Source organism: Macaca thibetana, chromosome 16 (genome assembly GCF_024542745.1).
Source record: "Macaca thibetana thibetana isolate TM-01 chromosome 16, ASM2454274v1, whole genome shotgun sequence".
Lineage (NCBI taxonomy): Eukaryota > Metazoa > Chordata > Mammalia > Primates > Cercopithecidae > Macaca > Macaca thibetana.
Genome location: NC_065593.1, coordinates 50,414,061 through 50,439,744, shown reverse-complemented (window position 1 = coordinate 50,439,744; position 25,684 = coordinate 50,414,061). Strand labels below are relative to the sequence as shown.

Genomic DNA, 25,684 nt, shown 5'->3' with positions numbered 1-25,684 from the left:
AACTAACGAAGCAGAAACAGTTTTTCGGACAATTTTTGTAATGATTCTAAAAGGGATACATTCAATTTGTGGAATGCATATAAAAACATAAGAAAATAAGATTCATCAATAACTACAAAATGCAAAGAATTTCACTGCTAACCTCTTGATGTATTTACTTTCAGTCTTTTTAATACATTTTCAGACTAATGGACTATTTCAAACATTGCTATTTTATGGAGTCGAATTTATCGAATTTTTTGTGGGTTCTTAATTTCAAGTCACTGTTACAAAGGACTTCCTCATCTGAATTTGTAAAAGTATTCTCCTGCATTTTCTTTTAGTACATTTATGATTTTCACTTTTCACATTTGAATCTTTGATCCATTTGTAATTTAAGTATATAGATAAAGCAGTGAACATTCATGCAGCTACACAGTTGTATCAAATATTAACTTTTCATGTTAATTCCACGTTATTGAGATATAATTTTCAGACAATAAAATGCACCAATTGAAAGTGTGCAGGTCAGGCTGGGCACAGTGGCTCACGCTTGTAATCCCAGCACTTTGGGAGGTCAAGGTGGGAGGATCAGTTGAGGTCAGGAGTTTATGCCAGGCTGGGCAACACAATGAGGCCCCATCTCTAAAAAAATTTTTTTTAATTAGCCAGGCATGGTGGCATGTGCCTGTAGTCCCAGCTACTTGGGAAACTGAGGTGGGAAGACCACTTGAGCCCAGTAATTCAAGGCTGCAGTGAGCTATGATCATGCTACTAAACTCCAGCCTGGGCAACAAAGTGAGACCCTGTGTCTAAAAATAAAAATAAAAGTAGGCAGCTTCATGGAGTTTGAAAGCACATGAACTTGTGTAATCAACACCCAGATCAAGATACAGAATAGCATTTCAACATGTAGAACATCAACCTTAGAAATTCTTTCTTACTGCTTTCCAGCCGACACATCTCTCCCACAGAGACAACCACTATTCTTATCTCTAACTATATCAAAGATGAGTTTTTCTTATTCTTGAAGTTAATGTAAATGTAGTCATACTGTTTGTACTGTTTTGTGCCTGACTTCTTCAGCTCAATATGTTTTTGAGATTTTTCCATGGTGTCGTGAGTACCAGCAGTTTATTCTTTATTGTTGTTGCATACTACTCCATTACATAAACATGTCACAGTTTGTTGATCCATTCTCCTGTTTATGAGCAGTTGAGTTATTTTTATTTTAGTGCTATTAAGAATATAACTGATATAAGCATTCTTGTGCAAATATTGTTGTGAGTATAAAACATATACATTCATCTCTCTTGGACATACACCTAACCATGAAATTGCTGGGTCCTGGGGGGAGGTCCTTTGATAGATAGATAGATAGATAGATAGATAGATAGATAGATAGATAGATAGGCAGACAGACATAGATATAGTACATTACTGTATAAATATGTGTTTATTTATTTTTATACTCATATTTATTTATAGAGTCATGCACCACATAATGACATTTCAGTCAACAATGATGGAACACACACGTACAAAAGTTGTCCCAGAAAACTATAATGTCATATTTTTATTGTACCTTTTCTATGCTTAAATGTGTTTCCAGATAACTAATACTTACCATTGTGTTACAGTTGCCTACTGTATTCAGCACAGTAACATGTTGTGCAGGTTTATAGCCTACAAGCAATAGACTATAAGTGTGTTATAGGCTATACCATCCAAGTTCATCAAGTCCACTGTGATGTTTACACAACAACAAAATCACTAAAGGTGAATTTCACAGAATATATTCCCACTGTTACAAAAGATATGATGTTGTGTATATATGTGTTCTAATGTATGTGGGGTGGGGGGGGGGTGGTGGGCGTATGGAGAGAGAGAGAGAATATTTTCACCCAGGCTGTGGCTTACCTTTTCACTTTCTTAGCTATTTATTTGATCAGCAAAAGTTTTCATTTTGATTAAGTCTAATCTATTTATTATAGTGTCCTCCATGAGCTAAGAAGTTTTCACATGGCACAAGGTTATGAATATAATCTTCTGAGTTTTCTTCTAAAAACTTTAGACTTGAAATCTTCACATTTAAGTGTTTAATCCAACCTGAATTAATGTTTATACATAGTGTGAGGTAGGGATCAAGAAGTATTCATTTTTGCTATACAAGTATCCAATCGATTCAGCAACAAGTATTGAACAGTATTGAAAAACAGTATTGAAAAAGCTTTCCTTTTCTCATTGACTTGCTTTTGGATCTTTGTCAGAAATCAATTGATCACATATATGTGAGTCTATTTCTAAACTCTATATTCTTTCTCATTGATCTACTGTCCAACCCCTAAGCCAAAATCACACTGTTTTAATTATAGTAGCATTATAGTAACTTGCATGAATTTACATTTCATTGCCACAAGCAATGAGAGTGCTATAGGCAGTGAATGTATCTGTTATCAAACTTTGATTTTTTTTCAGTTTGATAGGTGGAAAACTAAAGTATCTCAGTATGATTTAAATTTACATTTTTCTTTTCATGAGTGACATTGAGCATTTTTTCTTATTTTAAGTGCCTTTTGTATTTTCCTTTTGGTCACTGTCTGGAGTGTAATTGTAATATTGTTTCCCAGTTTGTCATCTTGTCTTCTGGTTTTACAGGTTGTATTTTTCATCCAAGCACAAGTTCAAACACTGTTATTTTATGGAGTCAAATCTAACAGTTTTTTATGGCTTCTTAATTTTGAGTCATCATTGGAAAAGTCTTCTGACTCCAAATTTATAAAATAATTATCCTTTGGGGCATATTTATTATTTATTTTTCATATCTGAATCTTTGATCTACTTGTAATTTGTCTCACTGTAAAGAATGAAGTATGGTTTCAACATTCCCTGCCCCCACACCAAAGGGAATATAGAATTGTCCCCAAAGTACATATAATGGTTTACCTTTTCCCCATGGCTTTTATTTTATATTTTATTTTACTTTGTTAAAAATGAAATCTCACTGTGTTGCCTACACTGAACTTGAACTACTGGGTTCAAGTAATTCTTCTGCCTCAGCCTCCTACAGAATGGGAGAAAATTTTTGCAATCTATCCATCTGAGAAAGCACTAATATACAGAATCTACAAGGAACTTAAACAAATTTACAAGAAAAAACAACCCCATCAAAAAATGGGCTAAGGATATAAAAAGACACTTCTCAAAAGAAGACGTTTATGTGGCCAACAAACATATGAAAAAAGCTCATCATCACTTGCCATCAGAGAAATGCAAATCAAACCACAATGAGATACCATCTCACACCAGTTAGAATGGCGATCATTAAAAAGTCAGGAAACAACAGATGCTAGAGAGGATGTAGAGAAATAGGAACACTTTTACACAGTTGGTGGGAGTGTAAATTAGTTCAGCCATTGTGGAAGACAGTGTGGTGATTCCTCAAGGATCTAGAACCATAAATACCCAGCAATCCTATTACTTGGTACATACCCAAAGGATTATAAAAATCATTCTACTAAAAGGACACATGCACATGTATGTTTATTGTAGCACTACTTGCAATAGCAAAGACTTGGACCCAACCCAAATGCCCATCAATGATAGACTGGATAAAGAAAATGTGGCACATACATACTGTGGAATACTATGTAGCCATAAAAAAGGATTAGTTCATGTCCTTTGCAGGGACATGGATGAAGCTGGAAACCATCATTCTCAGCAAACTCACACAGGAACAGAAAACCAAACACTGCATATTCTCACCCATAAATGGGAGTTGAACAATGAGCACTCATGGACACAGGGAAGGGAACATCACACCAGGGCCTGTGAGGGAGTGAGGGGCTAGGGGAGGGATAGCATTAGGAGAAATACCTAATGTAGACGACAGGTTGATGGGTGCAGCAAACCACCATAGCACGTGTATACCTATGTTGCAAACCTGCACGTTCTGCACATGTATCCAAGAACTTAAAGTACAAAAAATCTCATAATTCAAGAAAAAAAAATAGATGAAAAGGGGCCACTAGCTGAGGATGTGGACAGCCTCTAGAAGCTGGAAAAGGCAAGAAAATGATGTTCCCCTAGAGCCTCCATAAAGGACTAGGAACAAGTAACTTTCTTAAGAAAATGCTGAGTGAGTATTCCTCAGAAAGAAAACACACCCCTTTCAATGGATCCTATTTAAATATCCAGTATAAACCAACACTGTGATAAATTTTTATCTAATGTAATGCCACAAGCAAACATTAGCACTAAAAATGTTACAAAACGTGGACTTCGGAAAACCAAAAGATAGCCAGTTTCTTTTCCAAGAAATTTCTTATTAGCAATCAAACCCTACCTTTTCCCCATGGCTTTTATTTTATTTCATATTTTATTTATATTTTATTTTATGTTATTACATTTTATGGAAAGCTAAAGCATAAATCTAGCAATTATCTTTAAAACAAGTCTTTTAAAACACTGACATTTTAATTCATACTCACATTGTCCTGACACTGAAAATGGGGAAATCATCTGGGTAGAACAAACTAAAATATTGACTTCTGATTTCTAAGTTTACCAATAATTATTAGACATTAATAGTTTCCCTTTCCTAGAGAAGAAAGGAAAAGAAGGACGAACTCATTCCTGGTTAAGCTCAGTGCCAAGTGGAGAGGTCAAGAAGAACGTAATGAACTTAATATACTCACACCTGCTTAATAATGGATGCTGTTAGGACAGTTCCTTTTGAAGACATAATTTGAAGCTCTGGGTCCAATAGACAAGTAGTATTTATGATGGGTAATAACTTAGTAACAGCCTAAATGCACATTTTTATGAGACAAATAACTCTTCTTAAGCAAGTAAAAAGCAGACTAATAAGATGTTCCTACAGGATTTGACATAAACCTGAGAAAGGAAAACATCCCACCTGTGTGACACCACATAGAAGAGAGGCTATATAAGCACTTCAAAGAGGAAAACACCAAGAGTCTTGGAATTCAGACTCCGTGGAGGTGGCTTGAGCTTTTCATCCTGGTGACCACAGTCTTGGAAACCAACTAAAGCCGGACACATACTATGGATACCAAGGGCTGCACAACAACCAATTCTCCTTCAACCCCATGTCAAAACTGCTCTAGGATTACAAATGTTAGTACCATCTCTTCTAACAACTGCTGCCATTCTGGTGGCCTTAAAGTCAAGAACTGTCAACCAGCTGGCCACACTCTCAGAACTACCCGGGACCAGGGCTGCCAACCCACTCCTTGCTTTTGTCGCAAGCCCATCTACCTAATAAACAACTTCATCTTGCATTCCTCTCTGGATGACTGCAGCTGGTATGGTGAAGGCATCAACAGTAATGAGAAGGAGACCATGCAAATCTTGAACGAGCGTCTTGCTAACTACCTGGAAAAGGTGCGAATGCTAGAACGAGAGAATGCTGAACTGGAATCTAAAATCCAGGAAGAGAATAACAAAGAGCTCCCTGTTCTATGTCCTGATTACCTGTCTTATTACACTACCATTGAGGAACTCCAGCAGAAGGTAAGATTCCTAGGAACCTGTTTAATCATGTTGCAAATTGATGGTTTCCAAGCAACAGTTATTTGCTAAGCTTTAATATTTTTTGTTCAGTTGATGCTGAAACATTTTTTGAAGAATAGAAAAATCTCTTGAGCGAAATTGTCATCTTGAGGCAGCATTCAGAGTCTGCTAGTATTTCTGACCAGGCGCAGTGATGCACACCTGTAATCCTAACACTTTGAGAGGTTGAGGTAGACAGATCACTTGAGCCCAGGAGTTCTAGACCAGCCTGGCAACATGATGAAAGTCCATTTCTACAAACACACACACACACACACACACATTAGATGGGCATGGTGGCACATGCCTGTGGTCCCAGCTACTTGGGAGGCTGAGGTGGGAGGATCACTTGAGCCCAAGAGGTCGAGGCTGCTATGAGCTGAGATGCTGCCACTGCACTCCAACCCAGGCAAAAGTGAGACTCTGCCTTTAAATATCAAAAACAAAAAGAAGAGTCTCATGATGTTTCCTTTCTCCAGAGATACACTCTACCATTATAACTAGATAACTCAGGACCAAAAGATGTTAACAGCAAGTTGTTGCCATTTTTTAAATAAAAATAGGGAAACAGAGATCAGAGAAAATAAATTTTGTTTTAATGAGTTTCTGAACAGTTTAGTTTTTATCCATTTTGCAACCATCACCACCTTTTTCTCCTTTTATGTTTATCATCTCCACATTGATTGGTTTGTTTCTACACCAAACCTAAGTTTGTTATGCACAGATATATTCTGCTACTACACATCTGGATTTATTCAGTTTTATTCATTCAACAGATGTTTACTGAGCAGTAACAATATTGAGCCAAACATTATTCTAGATTCTGGGAAAATATTGGTGACCTTTAAAAAGTCCCTGCCCTCATGGAGTTGACATTCTAGTGGATCATGGTATTCATATAAATCCATTCATATAAATGGATTTTTTTTATTTTTATTTATTTATTTATTCATTTATTTATTGAGATGGAGTCTCACTCTGTCACCAGGCTAGAGTGCAATGGTGCAATCTCTGCTCACTGCAACCTCCAGCTCCCAGGTTCAAGTGATTCTCCCTCCTCAGCCTCTCAAGTAGCTGGGTCTACAGGCACGCACTACCACACCCAGATAATTTTTGTATTTTTTAGTAGAGATAGAGTTTCACCATGTTGACCAGGATGGTCTCGATCTCTTGACCTCATGATCTGCCCGCCTCAGCCTCCCAAGTGCTGATATTACAGGGGTGAGCCACTGTGCTCGGCCTGGATTTTATATTTTAACAACAACAACAACAAAAAAAATACTTAAAAGTTTCTAGGTAAGTACTTTTTGCTGATCTTTTAGGAAAATAACAGGAAATCTGACTTTCTGAAGTTTTCCAAGCTTCATGAGCATAGCTATGAAGATTACTTTTAGTCTATTTAGCCTTTTCCTGTTACTTGACACACACACAAGCCCCTTGGTTCTTAAAGAAGGAAATCTTGGTGTTGGCTTCATTTGTGTGTACAATCTCTTAATTCTAGATCTTGTGTACCAAGGCTGAGAATTCCAGACTGGTCTCGCAAATTGACAACACCAAACTGACTGCAGATGACTTGAGAGCCAAGTAAGCCCACACAACACCATCATCGATGACAGAGCTCACCTTGAGTCTGACCGAGGTGCCCTCAACAAAATTGTCCCCATGTCTACTAACCCTCTTGCCCCAGACCATGTTGGCACAAGCCCAGAAAAGACTTTCAAATACAATGAATGACTAAGATTAATAACTGCTCACATGTATACAGTACCTATAGTTTTGAACTTGTGAACCCATCTGATTACCTACACAACAGTTCAGTAAAATAGGTAGGGCTAATATATTGTTACCCTCTTTAAGGTGAGAAATCTGTGGCTTAGTGAGGCTAAGTTACTCACCCAAAGGTAAGCATAACTAGCACAAGTCAGAGCCAAAACTTGGACCCACGTTTTCTGAGCCCTAATCCAGTGCTTTCTTCACTTACACTGCATTGCCACTAGGGGCAGAGGAAGGACAATACATTCCCATATCTCAAAGGACAGCAATGTAGATCCCCCTAGCAAACTAATTTGGGAATAATAATTAAGTTATGATCTATATCAAATGGTTTCACCTCTAAAGAGAATAAAACTTTTAATAGAAATACACTAAGTGAGGTGCCCAGAGAAAAATGCAGATGGGAGTTCTGCTTGGCTTGGTTTGCATCATCTCCTTTCAGATGTCTCTGTTTTCCCATCTGGTTTTTTAAGGTATGAAGCTGAGGTGTCTCTCCGCCAGCTGGTAGAGGCAGATGCCAATGGCCTCAAGCAGATCCTGAATGTGCTGACCCTGGGCAAGGCCGACCTGGAGGCACAAGTCCAGTCTCTGAAAGAGGAGCTCCTTTGCCTCAAGAACAACCATAAAGAGGTGAGAGAAAGACCAGGAGAGTAATCACAAGCTAAGCCCCTAAAAGTAGCATCAGTTCCTTTGAGTTGCACCTGATAAAGGGTGTCCCCGCTTGTATTAGTTCGTTCTCACACTGCTATAAAGAAATACCTGAGAGTAGGTAATTTATAAAGGAAAGAGGTGTAATTGAGTCACAGTTCCACATAGCTGGGGAGGCCTCAGGAAACTTACAATCATGGCTTAAGGGGAAGCAGACACATCTCACTTGGCAGCAGGAGAGAGAGAGACCAAAGGGGGAAGAGCCCTTTGTAAAACCATCAGATCTTGTGAGAACTCATTCACTATCCTGAGAACAGCATGGGGGACACCACCCCCATGATCCAATCACCTCCCACTAGGTCCTTCCCTTGACAGGTAGGAATTATGGGAATTACAATTCGAGATGAGATTTGGGTGGGGACACAGAGCCAAACCATATCACTGCTACATACTACTCTGGTTTAGCCCTGAAAATACCTACTGCTACTAGCACTGGTTCAATGTAGTATTTCAAATCCGCTGGCTCCAACACAATATCTGGAGCCATAAGGGGAAGAAAGGCCTCCATCATCCCCTCCAGCTTTTCCACAAGAAGGATCCCAATTTTTCTGTCCTTACAGTCTTCCCGTGTTTGTAGGCATCCCTACACAGACTTCTGCCACCTCCCATTGGTACAAGTCAATATTGCTGCAAGTCAATATAGGCACAATCCCATATTTGTACCATAAAGACTATAATCTCTCATGATCAATTCCACCTTTATCCTGTTTCACCCATTATCCAGCCCTGGAAATGATCTAAATTTTTTGGAACTCTGGTCTTGCTACTCATTTTTTTTTTTAATTTTGCACATATTTAAACACACAGTCCTACTTGAAATAGTCTTAAATCATTTTATAGCATCAATAACACCTGTAAATCATGTATTCCTTTGTTGTGGGCTATATTTTAGACATAATTAAGCTAAATCGTAGCAATTAGAGTGAAACAAGAACACAGGGGGTCATCTGTTCACCAAGTGACTTCACATTCTTCTTCTTTTCACAGGAAATCAATTCTTTACAGTGTCAGCTTGGGGAGAGACTTCACATTGAAGTGACTGCTGCCCCTTCTGTTGACCTAAACCAGGTTCTACAAGAAATGAGATGTCAATATGAGTCCATCATGGAGACAAACCGCAAAGATGTGGAACAATGGTTCAACACACAGGTGGGGGAAATAGAAAAGTCAAAAAGAATAAGCTGATGCTGCATTTCTAGGGCCCTTTAATCAAAGTCATGTTTTCCTCCCATAATATTCTCAGTCTCTGGCTGTGTGTTTCAGATAGAGGAGCTGAATCAACAAGTGGTGACCAGCTCTCAACAGCAGCAATGCTGCCAAAAGGAGATCATAGAACTGAGACGCACTGTGAACACTCTGGAGGTTGAACTGCAGTCCCAGCATCGAATGGTACCGAGCAAGCTGACCAAGCCGTGCTCAGCACAGATGGCAACAGTCCCTGACACCTGTGTGTTGCAGTATTTCCCAAACTGTGTCTCTCAGAACAACAGTTCCTCTTTTGTTAAAGGGTCTATGGCTGAAAAAGGACTTTGTGGCCAAATAAGTCTGGGAAATGCTGGACTAAACCAAGGTTAAACAGGGTGCCTTCCTGTGAGCCATTAATAAGTTAATATACACCATGAATCTCCAAGAAGGGGATATATGGTATTCAGCATTCCAAAACTTATTTGACTGTGGATCCCCTGCCCCCCTGCCCACTTTTTTTAGAGCATCTCATGGTATTAATGATTCATGAAGTACACTTTGGGAAACACTGGGAGAGCATTTTATTATATGCAAAGCATTTTTACAAGCTATCACGTGAAATTTATAAAGTAATCCTAAAAGGGGGGTGGCATAATTATTAACGCATGTTACAGACGAGGCTCCAAGAGCTAAGGTGATTTTCCCAAGCAAATCCAAGGTAAGTTTCAGCCCACCTATTTTATAAATAGAGACACTGAGATCCTGAGACGTTGAGAAACTTGTCCAAAGTCACAAAAGAAATAAGAGTCTGAGCCAGAGTTTAGATTCCAAAGCCAGTACCATTCTGTCTCATGATAATGCCTCTCTGAAGCAGAGAATTGCTTACATGCTCTGATGTGAAGCATTTTAGGAAGACCTTGCCCCACACTGGTTTTGTCACCGGTTAGTCATGTGACCTTGGACAACATATTGAACCACTTGAACCTCAGGTTTCTCATCTATAAAAATTGGGGTAATCACACAAATAATAGCTATTAAAACCTAAAATCCCATCATTATCCATAGACTTACAGAATGATAGAACAGGAATGAAATTTACTCATCAGTTTCAACATTCATATTTTACATATAAAGGAATTGTTCTGGTGGATAAATTGTATATGGTTAAACATTTCTTGCTTCCTTTTCGATGATACAAACACTCACTGAATGAAGCGCCATGGTAATGGGTTTTGTTTTTTGTTTTTTGTTTTGTTTTGTTTTGTTTTGTTTTGTTTTTGAAATGGAGTCTCACTCTGTTGCCCAGACTGGAGAGCAGTGGCTTGATCTCAGGTCATTGCAACCTCTACTTCCTGGGTTCAAGCAATTCTCTGCCTCAGCCTCCCAAGTAGCTGGGATTACAGGTGCCCACGACCACACCTAGCTAATTTTTTTTGTATTTTTAGTAGAGATGGGGTTTCACTATCTTGACCAGGCTGGTCTTGAACTCTGGACCTTGTGATCCACCCACCTCGGCCTCCCAAAGTGCTGGGATTACAGGCGTGAGCCACCATGCCCAGCCAGTGATGCATTTTTAATGCCTGGGTGTGCAATAAGTTATTTCTTTTTCTCTCCTAAGTAGGAAAGTGTGGTGCAAGATTATCAGGTGGTCAAGAAAGTGAAATAAATACTTAAAAAGAGGCAAAAAAAAGAGAAAGAGAGAAAGAGGGAGGAGATAAAGGAAAGCAGATTTTAGCATAGTTGATCATTTGGGTTTTGGATTTATTTGCTTAGGAAACAATAAATAAAGTGCTTGGAGATCTATCAGTAGTGTCACAAAGAAACCATTTTTTTTTCTTTTGCCGGGCACAGTGGCTCACGCCTGCAATCCCAGCACTTCGGGAGGCCGAAGTGGGCAGATCACGGGGTCAGGATATCGAGACCATCCTGGCTAACACGGTGAAACCCCATCTCTATCAAAAATACAAAAAAATTAGCCAGGCATGGTGGTGGGCACCTGTGGTCCCAGGTACTTGGGAGGCTGAGGCAGGAGAATGGCATGAACCCGGGAGGCAGAGCTTGCAGTGAGCTGAGATCGTGCCACCGCATACCAATCTGGGCAACAGAGCGAGACTCCATCTCAAAAAAATAAAAAAATAAACCATTTTTTTTAAATGATACAGGTCACAGGTGACCTGGGCTTAAAGGAGTCATCATTATAAACCCTACTATCCTTCTCCATGCTAGAGAGATTCCCAAGAGTGCATCCTGACGGAGACGGAGGCTCGCTACACAGCCCTGCTGACCCAGATCCAGAGTCTGATCGATAACCTGGAGGCTCAGCTGGCAGAGATTCGGTGTGCCCTGGAAAGACAGAACCAAGAATACGAGATCCTGCTGGACGTCAAGTCCCGGCTGGAGTGTGAGATTACCACATACCGCAGCCTTCTGGAGAGCTTGGATGGCAAGTACGTAAAATAACAACAACTTCTATGACAAAGAAGTGCAAATGAACCATATATGTACTGCCACTGGCAATAGGGGACAAGTGCTTTGTTTGACCTTCTTGCCAGTGATGGGGAGCTTGGACAGAGGCATCCACACACCCTCTCAAGCTGTGCCATGAGGAAGACTTGCAATTGTAACCTCATCCAAATTTGAGGCGTTGGCTGTTCTGAGGAGCCCATGCGCCAGGTTAATTTCTTATAGGTTGCTTACCTTCTTCGAGTTTTAAAAATTACTAGAGAAAAAATGATTTCCCCTTAGATGAATATTCCCGGTGACCATTCCAGATGTTTCCCCACTGAGATGAACATTTGATTTTCATGAGCTTGTACAAAACAACCCAGGCTCCTTTGGAGGAACATTCTGCTCAGGCTGAAACCCCTAACCCTATCTAGCCACCAGTCCTTGAGGCCAACAGAGGCACGTACACATGTATGTTTTAGCATCTTTTTTAAAAAATAAAAGTTATAATTTTTGTAAACAATAAAAAGCTAACCAACCCATAAGTAAACATACCTGGAGGATGAGTTCTTTGAAGTAACTCAGTCCAAACTAACACCTGAGAGACTTAGGTACAATTGTAAAGGAGACCTACTTCCCCAAAATAATCAGTGAACTCTTCACAGCATTCTTTTAATTGGCATGACCACATTATATGAGCACAATGGTCATCAATGCCGTCACCTTTAGGAGCCATGATCATATACCAAAATACCTTGAATCATCAAAGAAAGATTATGTTTATCAAAAGAGTGTTTACTATGAACTGCTTTTTACTCCAATTCTCTAAAAACTATGTATAGACGGCTAGAAGGCATTTTGAAGCTTCCTGATGACACAGTGAGGACTCTTTCATAGCTGGAGTTAGGCCACCACTATTAGTATGACTAACTCCGCAATGAGAAAAATATCTGGTTAACTTCCATTCCTCAGATAATAATCCCCTCAACTTGTTCCTTATCACTGTTGATCCTGTAGGTTTAGTTTCCATTATATCCATTCTGCAGATGAACAACTAAAGCTTGAGAGAGTTAAATGACTTAGCTGAGGTCACCAGCTGGTAAAGGACAGAGCTGTTGTCTGCCCCAGTCTTTGACTGCTAGTGCGGTATTCTTTCTACAATGTGATGGTATTGACTAACAGAAACTTACATAATCGAATACTTCTAAACCCAGGATGCTGATTTCCAATGGATTCGATCCGATTCTTTTTCTTCCACCAACTACAGTACAAAATGAATGAATAAGCATTTGGAAGTATGTACTTGTCTTGAGCAACAAGTGTTAAAAAAAATTAGCCACGACCATTTTTCTCCATGACCATCATCGCCTTCCCTCAATCACAGCTAAAATTCTGTTTTTTCTTTAGGCGTCCCTGTTACCCGTGTACCACCAAATGTGAGCCTTCCCCCTGGACATCTTATAAGTCCGGAGCCATGGAATGCACGGCCCCAGCTTGCACATCCTCAGCCCCCTGTGGCTTAAAGGAGCACTGCAGTGCCTATGGACCCCTGTCCCGGATACTGGTTAAAATTTGCACCATCACCAAGGAGATTAAGGATGGGAAGGTCATTTCTTCTTACGAGCATGTGCAGCCTTGTTTCATCATCAGACCTGCCAAAGTCTAACATCCCAAGGTGATGAAAATGACCCACATTTATGAAAGAGAGGCCAATACATGCTCCTGCCAGAGAGGTTTAAGAAAACTCCCCAGTCCCTTAAGGTACTTAGTTTCTTACTACTATAGCGGGTCCCCATTGCTAAGTAGAATATCTTTTATTCTGCTCCTTCCCTAGCTCACCACTGCTAACATGATAATAAATTACATTTCTTTGGAAGGACATTTTGCATTTATCTGAGGGCTGGGAACTGATTTGTAAGCACCCAGGAAGATGGCCTACATTGCTTGACTTCACAGGTGATTGATGGGCAGGCCTCTCTCTTGTTTACTCAGGCCTTGTTTACTGACATTCCTCCTTAGAGCCAGTCAGACAAGTTTAGAGTTGTTTTTGGCCACTGGCACCTGAAGGTGAAAAGTTACAACCTTCCCTTCTAAATTTCTTTGGATACAGAAAGAAACATACATGGGAACAGTATAAATAGGGGAAAAGATCTTTAATATTTAATTCCTTGTGTAGATAGTCACGAGTATGGATCCTATTAAACCCTGCTGTCTTAATTATGATTTATCTACACTAACATACTTGACCTTTCCAAAGATGGTTTTTAAATGTCCATGGTCTCCGAAACTTTGTGACCTATTAGGCTTTCCAAATATTTTATTTGAGAGTCAGATAAGTTGCGGGGAGTGAATCTAGAACACTTTGAAGAAATAGCATGGGTCTTTTCATTAAACATTTGCTATTTCTCTTTCTATTCTTTAGGGAATGGGAGTTTGTTCTGATTGTCTGACAAGGAACATTTAGCTGGAACTCTCAAGAAATAACCCTTCTTCCCCTCCCTGTGAAGAGTGACAAAGAAAAACATAGCTTAGATTCCTGCTTCAATCTATCCATCAGAGTAAATGGACATAATATCCACACATTTTGCAGAAAAGCAATAGTGAATAGTTGCTGCTTGTAAGCGCAAGGCAGTCCCAATGTGAGAAGGCATCAGTTACATACCAGCCATCATCACAGCTTCTGGCAGGATAGTCACAGAATATGTAAGTCATTCCCGACAATAATCATGGACATTGCCAGAGGTTTTAAGAAATAATTCAAAATCAAACACAGATGGAAAGTCAAAAGGCCCAAAGTTCTACACCTGCATTTCCCAGCTGTGACCTTGGGGAAAACATTTAGACTTCATCAAATTTAATTTCTGTGTTTCTTAAATGAGGATCATGCCTACTTCACAGGGTTGTTGTGAAGATCAAATGAAATTGTTTATGTGACACTTCTTTGAATGCTGAAAAGCACCACCCAATGTGATTTTTATGTAAGTTTTGCTTTTAGCTACAGCCCTAGACCTATTTTTGTAATTAGCTCATTTTAAAATTCTTTCTTCATGAATTTAGTTATCCAGTCATGATTCTGGAGTTTTAATAGTGTTTAACTTTTGGGAGGAAAAAAAAACACGATTTCCTGTGATCAGGCCCACAATTCTTCTCAATAAAGCATTTTTCAATTCTTAGGGTATGTATCACATATCAGTGAGTCAATGCCTGATGCCCACATCAAAGACACATGCATTGTGTAACTTACAGTTCAATGATTTACTTCCTCCAGACAAGTAGCAACTTACACTAGGCAAGTGGAATGCAGAACTCCCAGAATGACCTCTTTTTAATCAATAAGTTCTCTCTCATCTGAGTGGGCAGAGTAACTCCGGTCAGCAGTTAACTGCGTATTATCTCAGGCTGCAGGATGAAAATGTGGAAAGAGCATGGAACTGGGATTCAGAAACCTTGGGACGGAGTCTCAATCCAGCCTGTGCATGTATGACCTCAAGTAAATAGGGTATAACAATATAAGCCCTGCCTACCACAGGGCTATAAGGATAAAATGGAATAACGATGGTGAAAGGGGCTTGTAAACTGTAAGGTGCTTTGCAGAAGGGCATTCCTATTCCCTACATTGAAAACTAGACACATGTCGTTTCCATCAACACCTTCTTCCTTTCTTTCTGGTTCAGTGCTGGGCCCAGGTGGACCTTGATATTTATCATCCACACTAAAATCTGCTCCGAGCTACAAAATTAGGGTTGAGGAATCTCACTGGACTCAAGCTAACCTTGAGCTGGTGCAGCAGTGCCATTTTCAGTTTATCCTAGAAGTAGGATGCCTTTCTCTTATGGAGTGCAAAATATCCCCCCATGCCATTCACGGTTTAAAAAAATACATGATTATAAGTTGCACAGTAAAGAGGGGAGTTAGCCACTCGAAGGCTTGCAGCTTTTTTTTTTTTTTTAAGTATCTTCTTCAGATAAAAGAATGTAAAACCACTTGCTGGTTGTACGCGTGTGGTCAAACCTTTTAAAGGAAATAAGAAGTCTGGATTTTTACTGGGAGGCTAAATAAGTATCCTACACAGCCACAGGAGGAAATTTAAGGTTTTATGACAGTTCAGCATAAGTCAGCAGCTGGAGCAGAAAAGGGGCTTATGGGGAGGGAAACTGTAATTTTAGCACAATTCGAAAGACAACCATGAATCAGGATACACAGCATGGTCTCCAGAGCCTGAGGCCAAATCCTCTCTCTCTGCTTCTCCCTCTGAGGGTCTATAGTTCTATTCCTTAAAAAGGGAGATATTTTAGATATATTTTTTCTGGATTTTTTTCCTTTCTTCTTGTTGACTCCACTTCATGTCATAGCTAGTTTAAACTCTTCCAAAATACAGAAGTACCATTTGGCTTCTCTGTGCTTAGACTCTGGGCACTCACCATGGACTCTTCAAAGCTTATGTCCTTAGTTTCTCTTACAAGCTCTGACATTACTTACCATGTCTAGTTTTCTACCTCTGTAAATAAGAACTGACACCAAAAAAAAAGTCTTCCAACCTGCCCCCACCCCACCTTGCCAGTGTCTTTTAAAGGCAATTAGATGGTATCAGTGAGATCTTCATGTTCTTTAGAAGATAATGACTCTATGTTGTTATTAATTCCCATCATTTCCATTTTTTCAAACAATGAAGAAAAGTATCTTACTCCAGACAGAAACGGACCCCTCGCCTGAGTAAGTTTATCCTATTTCTGTCCATTTTGATTTGAAATTAAAGTTCCTATAATGAAAACCCATTTTAAAAGCAAACATCCACTTTAAATGAGAGAAGGGGGGAAAGATTAAAATTCAAGAGAAAAGGAAAGTGTCCCCAAAGAGAAGAGAATAGGTTCATGTTAGGTTAGGAAGAATTTCTAGGCTGAGGCAATCAGCATCCGTGACACAGCCTTGGGTTAGTCTCAGGGCAAGCAAACCTTGAATACATTGTTTCAACACTGTGATCAAATGTCTTTTATAGGAAATGAATCCTCTGGGTATTGGGCTGGCTAGAAGTATCTGGTCAGTGTGTTCATGCATGATTCATAAGCTTCATGGGAACAACCCACGCACCCAGTTCAAATGGGAGCAACCCTGTCTGGCAGCAAAGAAAGGTTTGCTGTAATTATCCTTTCAGGTTGAGCATCATATTTGGAGAGCTTTCCTAGGTGACGCTTTTAAGCCATAGGCTACCACTTACATGCACATGGGGAAAATATGTATATCAATGTTTCTAAACATCTTAAGAAGGCATCCCAATAGCAAAATTTCTGAATATGTTTTCTTGATCCTCTCTCTCTCTCTCTCTCTCTCTCTCTCTCTCTCTCTCTCTCCTCCCCCAACTCCCTTCCTTTCTCTCTCTCTGGAACAATACAACAGTCAAGGCGGACATACTAGTTGTACCTGGATAAAACATCTCAGACAGTAAGTTCTCTTACTCTTTTTAGGAGGACAGCAGGTTTGGGACTCCCTTCTCTTTTTCCTTCTCCAAAAACAATAACACAAAAAAAGTTTTCCAATATTACAGCTTGTTATGGAGGGTCACTGAGCCAGCTAATGCTCGAGAGTTCCTGGAAAGGGTTGTATCCACACGTTTGGTATCTGTGGCCCTTAAAGAAACTGCCTAACTCTGCTGACCCAGAAGACCTGGAGAGAGACCACACTTTGGGCTGAATATCTCTAAACCTGGGTAGTTGGTCATAAGGAACTACCCATCAACTGTATGTAAGAGTAAAAAGGTCTTCTCTCTGCACTTCTGTGCAGGATAAATGTCTGTCAGCTCATTGTTCATTGACTGGAAAAAAATAACTGTGTTCTCTTCCTTCACTGCCACTTTCTAAGAAACACCCCCCTCCCCATTCCCAGCAGAGACTCTGGTTGCAGGGACAAGTCTCACAATGGAAGGTAAATAAAATTACTACCCGTGTAAGAGCACTCTGTAAGTTCAGTGGGGAAAAGAGACTAGGATGAAAACTCAGAACAAGCACCCCTTTAAAGAGATTAGAAAAAACTAGAAGAGAACTTTGGCCACCTTTGTTTAAAAAGCAGAATCATGTACTGATTAAGAACACATACTTGAATCTAGACCAGCTGGGTCTTTGATTCCCAGCCCTGCCATGTACCATGAGATCTTGGACAAGTTACTTAACCTCTCTATTTCCTCATCTTTAAAATGGGGCTATTAATAGCATCTACTTCATAGGGCAGAGATGACATCATTAATTAATGCATGCAAAGCTCCTGGAGCATGCCTGGCACCCAGTAACCTTGTTAGTAGGATTGCCTTATACTGCTTCATGAGCTTACTTCAGTTGGCAAACTAATCACACGAGAGCTAATGAATTATTTCACTTGAGCCAAATGACAGTGGCATAGTCATGCAAGGCCATTCTGATAACTAAAGAAAGTGCTAGATTAAGGATAGAACCTTTCTTTTTAAAAGAAAGCTGAATCACACCTGACCCAAAGTAAAATCCACATACAGGTCCAACTCTTCTGTTTTCCAGAATGTTAGGAAGCTCAACCGTAAAGGACCTCTCCATCATGTTATCAACCTTCACAAGCTTTGCGGCCAGTAGGAAGAAGATAGCCCAGGAGGAGGAGGGAGAAGAGTTTGAAGTCATCCCTGTAACAGGATCACGTTTGTGGACAACTGAAATGACAGGGCAATTCAGAGAGGACTGATGGCCCTTCTCCTAGTACAGTATCTGTTACCCTTGTCCCTTGTGGCCCTGATGTTTCCTAGAGTCAGGTTTTGGTGTCAACGGAGAAAACAGCTGGAAGTCTTCTCCACCACCAACACATAATAAAAGTAATCACAGATGCACAGAAGCCACAGTGTCTCCTAGGGCCAAAAGGTAGAAAGAGCAATGCTTCTTTTATTCAATTAAAAACTGATTAAATATTATGCCTCTAGACACTGTGCTATACGCTTTACATGAATTATCTCACTCGATTCTCACAATGGCCCTATCATACTATGGTTATTACCACATTAAACAAGGGAACCAAGGCTTACAGAAGTTAAGTAATTTGCTCAGTGTCACAGCTAGTAAATGTTAAAAGTCAAAATCTGAAAAAACCATATCCTCTTTATTTCCTAATGCCCAATCAATTAAATGATTACTCAAGTTTGACAATGTCATACATGTAGCCTAATCAAAGCTATAAAGAATTAAAGAAATAATGCTGGTCTTGGAGGTCTAAAGAAGGTGAGCCGTATCCCTGGTGGTTCAAGTGGTGAAGAAAATGTTTTAAAAAGAGAAAGTGAGCCCTAAAAACACAACTCAACAGTGTCCAGCCCAATCCAGGAAGGAGCAACGCTGAACTCATGAACACCATCACATGAGCATGTGTGGACTTGAGGCAGTTCTTCAACCTCATTCCTCAAGACCCCACATCCCTCTTCTAGTTCCATTTTTGACAAAAGCCTTCATATTACAGTTTGGTTTCTCTAATTCTTAGATACAACAAAGAAGGTGCATTGATTCGCAGTTGGGAACTCTGTGGTTGCAAAATGGATCATCTCTCAATGTTAAATTAATAAGTTTGCATTCTGTCTCTTTCATCTGGCACTTAAAAGTCAGGTTACTGTGAGTCAGCTTGTGAGAATCCCTTCAGTTCTGGTGCACTAATAACCCACCAGCCTAAGAACAGACATAGACCACTGTGACTTCACAAAAAAGTATCAGCTTGTGAAGTTCTGCTTTGGAGACCAGATGACCTAACTCAACAGCATCTTCATCTCTTCTCATTCTAACCACAACAATTAGGTTGCTGGGTCTGTGTGAAGTTTATTGCTAGAAGATTGGCATAGTAGAGCTCTGCTCTACTAGATATAAAGCCAAGAGGTCTTGAATGGAGAAGCACCGGGAAAGTGTAGGTCTCATTTCTAACTCAGTTCATATTCATGGCAAGCATAGGCTCAAAACAATGAATGCCAGATATTCATGTTTCCAACAATTTGTGGCTTCATCAGCAATTGTGCGCTGCCAAAGCTGCAGAGGATTTCCTGGTTTTGACCCATCCCAGATCCCAGGAGTAACAGGACACAAGGCTGGTAGGATGAACTACCCAAAGTCTACCCCTAGGATTCCTTTTTTTTTTTTTTTTTTTTTTGAGATGGAGTTTTGCTCGTGTTGCCCAGGCTACAGTGCAATGGCATGATGTCGGCTGACCACAACCTCCACCTCCCGGGTTCAAGCAATTCTCCTGCCTCAGCTTCCCAAGTAAGTGGGATTACAGGCATACACCACCAAGCTCGGACAATTTTTGTATTTTTTTTTAGTAGAGACAGGGTTTCTCCATGTTGGTCAGGCTGGTCTCAAACTCCTGACCTCAGGTGATCCACCAGCCTTGGCCTCCCAAAGTGCTGGGATTACAGGTGTGAGCCACCGTGCCCTCCCCCGCCACCCCACAGGGTTCCTTTTAATAAAGGCTACAAATTGTAATTGGGGGGATAGTAATCAGAAATGAAATCAAATGTGTTGGGAGAGAAACAGAAGATGCTATATTGGTGTATTCAGGAGAGGCACTGGGAGAAATAGACAAAATAAGAAAGAGGAAGGAGAAAAATGGGTATGCTTTTGTGGCTGCAGAATAAGAAGAACCAAGAAGTCATTTGGAACTCACTTAGATAGAATAGAATGTACAGTGGGACTAAGATTGCAGGGACTGTGTCCAGCGTCCCAGTTACAGCACCGTCTCTTTGTAGTAACGACACAAAGACTATGTAGTAAATAATAATTAGGGATGAAAGATGAGCTATTTCTTTCATCAAAGCCTATTTCCCACCTGATATCACCCTTTGATTGTAAATAAAAGACACATATTCACATTTGCCCTAATAATAGTTCCCACGTGCCCTGGATCTTCAGGAACAGCCTTTCTTTTATGTAATTTTGTACTTCTCCATAAAAATTATTTGTAAAATGTTTAATTAAATGTGATTTAAATTCTATAATTTTCTGAGGTATATCATATATATTAATTTGCAAATTTAAAAATCCACCTATAATTTGCCTTTTTAGGGTTTATGAAATATAGTAACTATAACTGTCTATGCTGTTATGCTAATAATTAAAGATCTAGACCAAGTATGTGTATGGAAAATATGTTTTATAAATGACATGGAAAAGATATTCTATTCACCTTGATTTAATCTTTGCGGGAGATTGGTCAGAGTGGTGGGAGAAACTATAGGGAAAGGATGCAAACCTTCTGAAAGTTCAGAAGGCTCTGCCTAGCTTCAAGAGAGAATAAGTTGAAGGAAGCTGTTCTCTGATCCTGAGGCAGAGGGCAAGGAGTAGGTAAAAGGAAGTACAGGGGAATTTATCATAAACAGGCTTGTTTACTTAGGTTGTCCAGAAACTGACCTTTGATAATCCATGCATGTGACTGTTCCCTGAAAAGGGGAAAAATAATGTTACTTACCTGCAGATTGTGTTTGCTCCAGGCTTTCAGCATTATGTCTGTAGTGAATAAAAGCAAGCAGCTTCAGCTATTCACAGCTGCTCTCTTCTTTGGCCCTAAGTGCCGGCAGACCCCTAGCTGCTCTTACACTGCATGCCTGTGTCTCAGTACTCCTTTCATTCAACACTCTGCCAGGGTCTGCAGGATAGACCTGGCAAATCTTCAGCAAAAATCTATCACCAGAGTTCCTATTGGATGTTCCCCCCACAAACACACATGCACTACGATGTTCTACTGCCACTGTAACAAAGTAACATGCATTTCATGGCTCAAAATAACAACATAACACAAATTTACTATCTTACTGTTCTCTATTTCAGAAGTCTGACTTGGGACTCAATGTACTAAAATCCAAGTGTTGGAGGTCCTGCGGCTGGGGGGATTTGTTTTCTTGCCAAACTTTTCCAGCTTTCAGAGGCTGCCCACATTCCTGGGCTTGTCCACCACTTCCATCTTCACCATCAGCGACCTCGTCACCCTTAACTGCCTTCATCACATCTCCTTTGCCAACACTGACTGAATCTTCTACTTCCCTCTTCCACTTTTTTTTTTTTTTTTTTTTTTTTTTTTTGAGATGGAGTCTCCCTCTGTCGCACAGGCTGGAGTGTAGTGGTGTGATCTTGGCTCACTGCAACCTCCACTTCCCGGGTTCATGCCATTCTCCTGCCTTAGCCTCCGGAGTAGCTGGGATTACAGGCATGCAGGCATGTGCCACCATGCCCAGCTAATTTTTGTGGGTTTGTTTGTTTGTTTGTTTAGTAGAGATGGGGTTTCATCATTTTGGTCAGGCTGGTCTCGAACCCTTGACCTCATGATCCACCTGCCTCGACCTCCTAAAGCGCTGGGATTACAGACGTGAGCCACCATGCCCAGCTTCTCTTACACTTTTAAAGACATTATGATTATCTTGGGTCCACTTGAATAATTCAGGATACTCTCCCAATTTTAAGGCCAGTTGATTAGCAACCTTAATTCTATTTGTGACCTTAATTACCTTTTTGCCAAGTAACATCGGCTATTCACAGGCTCTGGGTATTAAAACCTGGGCATCTTTAGGAGACCATTATTCTGCCTCCTACACCGAAGGAAACAGAGAGAGGGATGGGAAAAGAGACAGTCCATGTATTATCTCTCTAAAACCCCAAAACCAAAACTGGAGTAAGCAATAAAGTCACAAGTGTTTAAATTTACCAACCAATCAAGCTTCCTGTTGTACTTCAACCCTCAGGGAACACTCTGACATAAGGAGAGTGTATGTTTAAGGCTATATCTTAACTAATAATTTGAAGATGTAAACATATTCCTTAACCTTGTGGGGTCATCTTTTTATAGCAACAATAATAACAATTAACATTTACTGAGTGCTTCCAATGTACCGAAGTGTTAAGTGTTCTCTAAGTGCATTTGCTATACAACTACCCATTTTACAGATGAAGAAAGTGAGGCATGAGAGGTTCATAGCCAGAGTCACACAGATAGTGCCAGAGCCAGGATTCACACCCAGGACCATGGGACTCCAAATCCTGCACTTTTAACCATCATGAAAAACTGTCTCTTCCCCCTTTTTTTTTTTTTAACCAATATATACCTTGCAATAATTTATCCCCTAATTGACGGAGATAGAAGGAAAAGACCAGAGTGGGACCTAACCGCAGGCATTTGGAAATGGCTTTTACCTGTATTTGGAAACTCAAGCCTTTCTAGGGAAGAACTATGAGTTCACTGCTCTACTCTAACTTAAACCCCAGTTATTATAACATCATGCGAACATTCCATGTGTTACATTGTTACTCATAGTTTACTGCTAGGGTGGAAAGAGTGCCCACCCTAAAATATAAATAACTTTAAACAGATAACATGATAACAGTAAGAATAAAATATAGCAAAACAAAAAATTAGGGACTATGTTTAGGATATAATTTATATAGAAAAGTGAGATTTTAAAAGCCACAAAGCATATTAAAATAAATTCTGTCAGTTTAGAACACTCTATAAAAATATATATGACTTCTCAGCAAACGTATCCAAAACCAGAACATAGAGATAGGGTTATTTCACCTAGCTAAAATAGAGTATTCTAACACACACACAGACACATTTTCATAATAGTACCACTTTTTAATGTATAATGCATGGATTATCTGCTTTCATTTCCACAATAACACCATCAATCAGGGCTGAGTATTAATCTCAGTTCACAGCTGTGGAAATTAAAGACTGAAGAATTGGGTAGCAATGGCAGAATTGGGATGCGAACTTAAATTAAAGCTGGTAACCAGAGTATTCATCAGCATCAATCTAGACTGACCTTTACATGGACTAAGTTTACAAAATGTAAACTCCTGAAGTTCCTGTTTCTCCTTAAGTTCATCTGGAGACAGAACTATAGCTTTTAGGCTAGACTTTTTCATGTAGCCCTTGTGACCTCCTGACAACTTCGTCGGTCTCCCCTCTGTCCAGACTTGTGGGATCCTGACTGCAGGGTGAAATAGGGGTGTTTTTTAATCACTCTCCTCCCTGCCTCACCTGTGCACAGCACTCTACAGATTACACAGTTTGTATATGTGCACTACAGACCTATTACACAGCTTCTGTATGTATATTACATACAGATCACATGTATCAGGTGTACATTGCTTGCAAATTACATAGTTCAGGTATATTTGTTACATACCAATTATGTGGCTCATGTATGTAAAGTACATACCTATTACGTAGCTAATGTATATATACTACATATAGATTACACAGTTTATGTATGTACATTAACTCACTTGCCCCCCACAACAACCCTGTAAACTACAAGGAAAATCATTTTCATGGTAAGAACCTTGAGACCAGTGGGTTAATGTTGCTAGGTGGGTGGGTTAACAGCAGAGCATGGACTTTAGCCCCCAGCCCAAAATCCTTCCCACTAGTCCAAACTGCACCAAAGATGCAGAAAAGGTCACCATCAAGAAGATCTTCAAAACATAACAAAAAAAAAAAAAAAAAAGATTTAGTTAGAATAATAGAGCTTTGAAAAGCAAACATTCCAAACCAAAAGAAAGGAGGGAAGGGGAAAGAAAACCCTGCGTCGCAAACTAAAAATCAAGTCGTGATTAGCAATCTACGAGCAGCAAAATAGGTAATGAGAACAGCGTTCACGCAGATAGAAGGGAGAAACCTAGAAGTAAATGTGGGAAGATACTGTACATGAGGGTAAAGTCTCTGTAAGCACATGGGTGAAATACGAACCAGTGGCTATGTAGGGACTGGGCTCTAGGGCATCTTTGCCATTAACTCACTGCACAACCTTAGGCAAGTCTTCCTCCTGTCACTGCCTTAGTTCTTACATCCACAAGAAAAAGTCCATCATGGTAGTTACTTGTCCACAAAGCAAGTTGAGAGCCTTGAACAAAAAATATTTTGGCAAAACATATGATTACTTCCTGTCTAAAAGCACACTGAATAGGATACATATCAAACACGTACAGTTTAAGGTACCATAATAGACACCGTGTCTATTACACAATCCTCTCGAATAACAAATGCAGCATATACACACCACAGGTGCCATAAAAGTCAATAATAAGTTGACTTTTATTATGTCTTCTTTCTCATGGCAGAAAAGTAGTTAATGCTGTGCTCTTACTCTAATATCCCTGAATATCTAACTAAATCAATCAAAATTAATAAGCAAACCTCCCCATCGTTTCTCTTCTGGACAGAGGCAGTCCCTTCCTAGCCATCCCCACCCCTTCACTCTCACCCTCATTCATTCTCCATAAGACAGCTAGGGTGATCTTTTCGAAGATCACAGTGCAGTACTCCCCTGCTTAAAGTCTTCATTTTCCACATCTCTTGTGTCGAAGATCAAAATACTCAGCAGAGCTGAGAAAGCCCAGAACAACCCCGTGTCCTGTGCGTCACCAGCATCCTCTCACCCTGCTCTCCTCCTCTCCCTCTCTGCTCCACGCAGGGTAGGCATTCAATAAATACTTGTTCAATGAATGAAAAGGCAAACAATGTGTTTTTTATGTGAACAATGTATTAAGGTTTGTTTCTGAATAAGAAGCAATTATTGGCCCGATGCGGTGGCTCGTGCCTGTAATCCCAATACTTTAAGAGGCTGAGCCAGGCAGATCATTCGAGGTCAGGAGTTCCAGAGCAGCCTGGCCAACATGGTGAAACCCCATCTTGACTAAAAATACACAAAATAGCAGGGCATGGTGGCAGGTGCCTGTAATCCCAGCTACTTGAGAGGCTTGAACCTGGGGGGCGGAGACTACAGTGAGCTGAGACCATGCCAGTGCACTCCAGCCTGGGCAACAGATCAAGACTCTGGAAAGAAAGAAAGAAAAAGAGAGAGAGAGAGAGAAGGAAGGAAGGAAGGAAGGAAGGAAGGAAGGAAGGAAGGAAGGAAGGAAGGAAGGAAGGAAGGAAGGAAGGAAGGAAGGAAGGAAGGAAGGGAGGGAGGGAGGGAGAAAGAAAGAAAAACAGCCCCATCAAAAAGTGGGCAAAGGATATGAACAGACATTTCTCAAAAGAAGAC

The 25,684-nt window shown here is 40.1% G+C and overlaps 2 protein-coding genes and 1 long non-coding RNA gene across 3 annotated transcripts in view; 2 read left to right on the top strand and 1 right to left on the bottom strand.

The window, feature by feature from the left end:
* LOC126938621 (eukaryotic translation initiation factor 1) overlaps positions 1 to 25,684 on the bottom strand; it is a 1,120,764-nt gene that overhangs the window by 641,961 nt on the left and 453,119 nt on the right. The gene's annotated exons all lie outside the window — the stretch shown is intronic.
* LOC126938649 (uncharacterized) overlaps positions 1 to 25,684 on the top strand; it is a 165,991-nt gene that overhangs the window by 139,479 nt on the left and 828 nt on the right. The gene's annotated exons all lie outside the window — the stretch shown is intronic.
* KRT39 (keratin 39) lies at positions 4,658 to 13,514 on the top strand. Its single transcript, XM_050762720.1, has 7 exons — positions 4,658 to 5,514; positions 7,055 to 7,137; positions 7,800 to 7,956; positions 9,022 to 9,183; positions 9,298 to 9,423; positions 11,446 to 11,666; positions 13,072 to 13,514. Exons 1-7 carry the CDS (start codon positions 5,047 to 5,049, stop codon positions 13,328 to 13,330), a joined length of 1,476 nt encoding a protein of 491 aa, XP_050618677.1. The 5' UTR covers positions 4,658 to 5,046; the 3' UTR covers positions 13,331 to 13,514.

Excerpts from the sequence above, each read along its gene's own strand:
- KRT39 (XM_050762720.1), top strand. The coding sequence starts at position 5,047 with ATGGATACCAAGGGCTGCACAACAACCAATTCTCCTTCAACCCCATGT. Across the intron at positions 7,138-7,799 it reads GCAGATGACTTGAGAGCCAA|GTATGAAGCTGAGGTGTCTC; the intron begins GTAAGCCCACAC and ends TGGTTTTTTAAG. Across the intron at positions 9,184-9,297 it reads AACAATGGTTCAACACACAG|ATAGAGGAGCTGAATCAACA; the intron begins GTGGGGGAAATA and ends TGTGTGTTTCAG.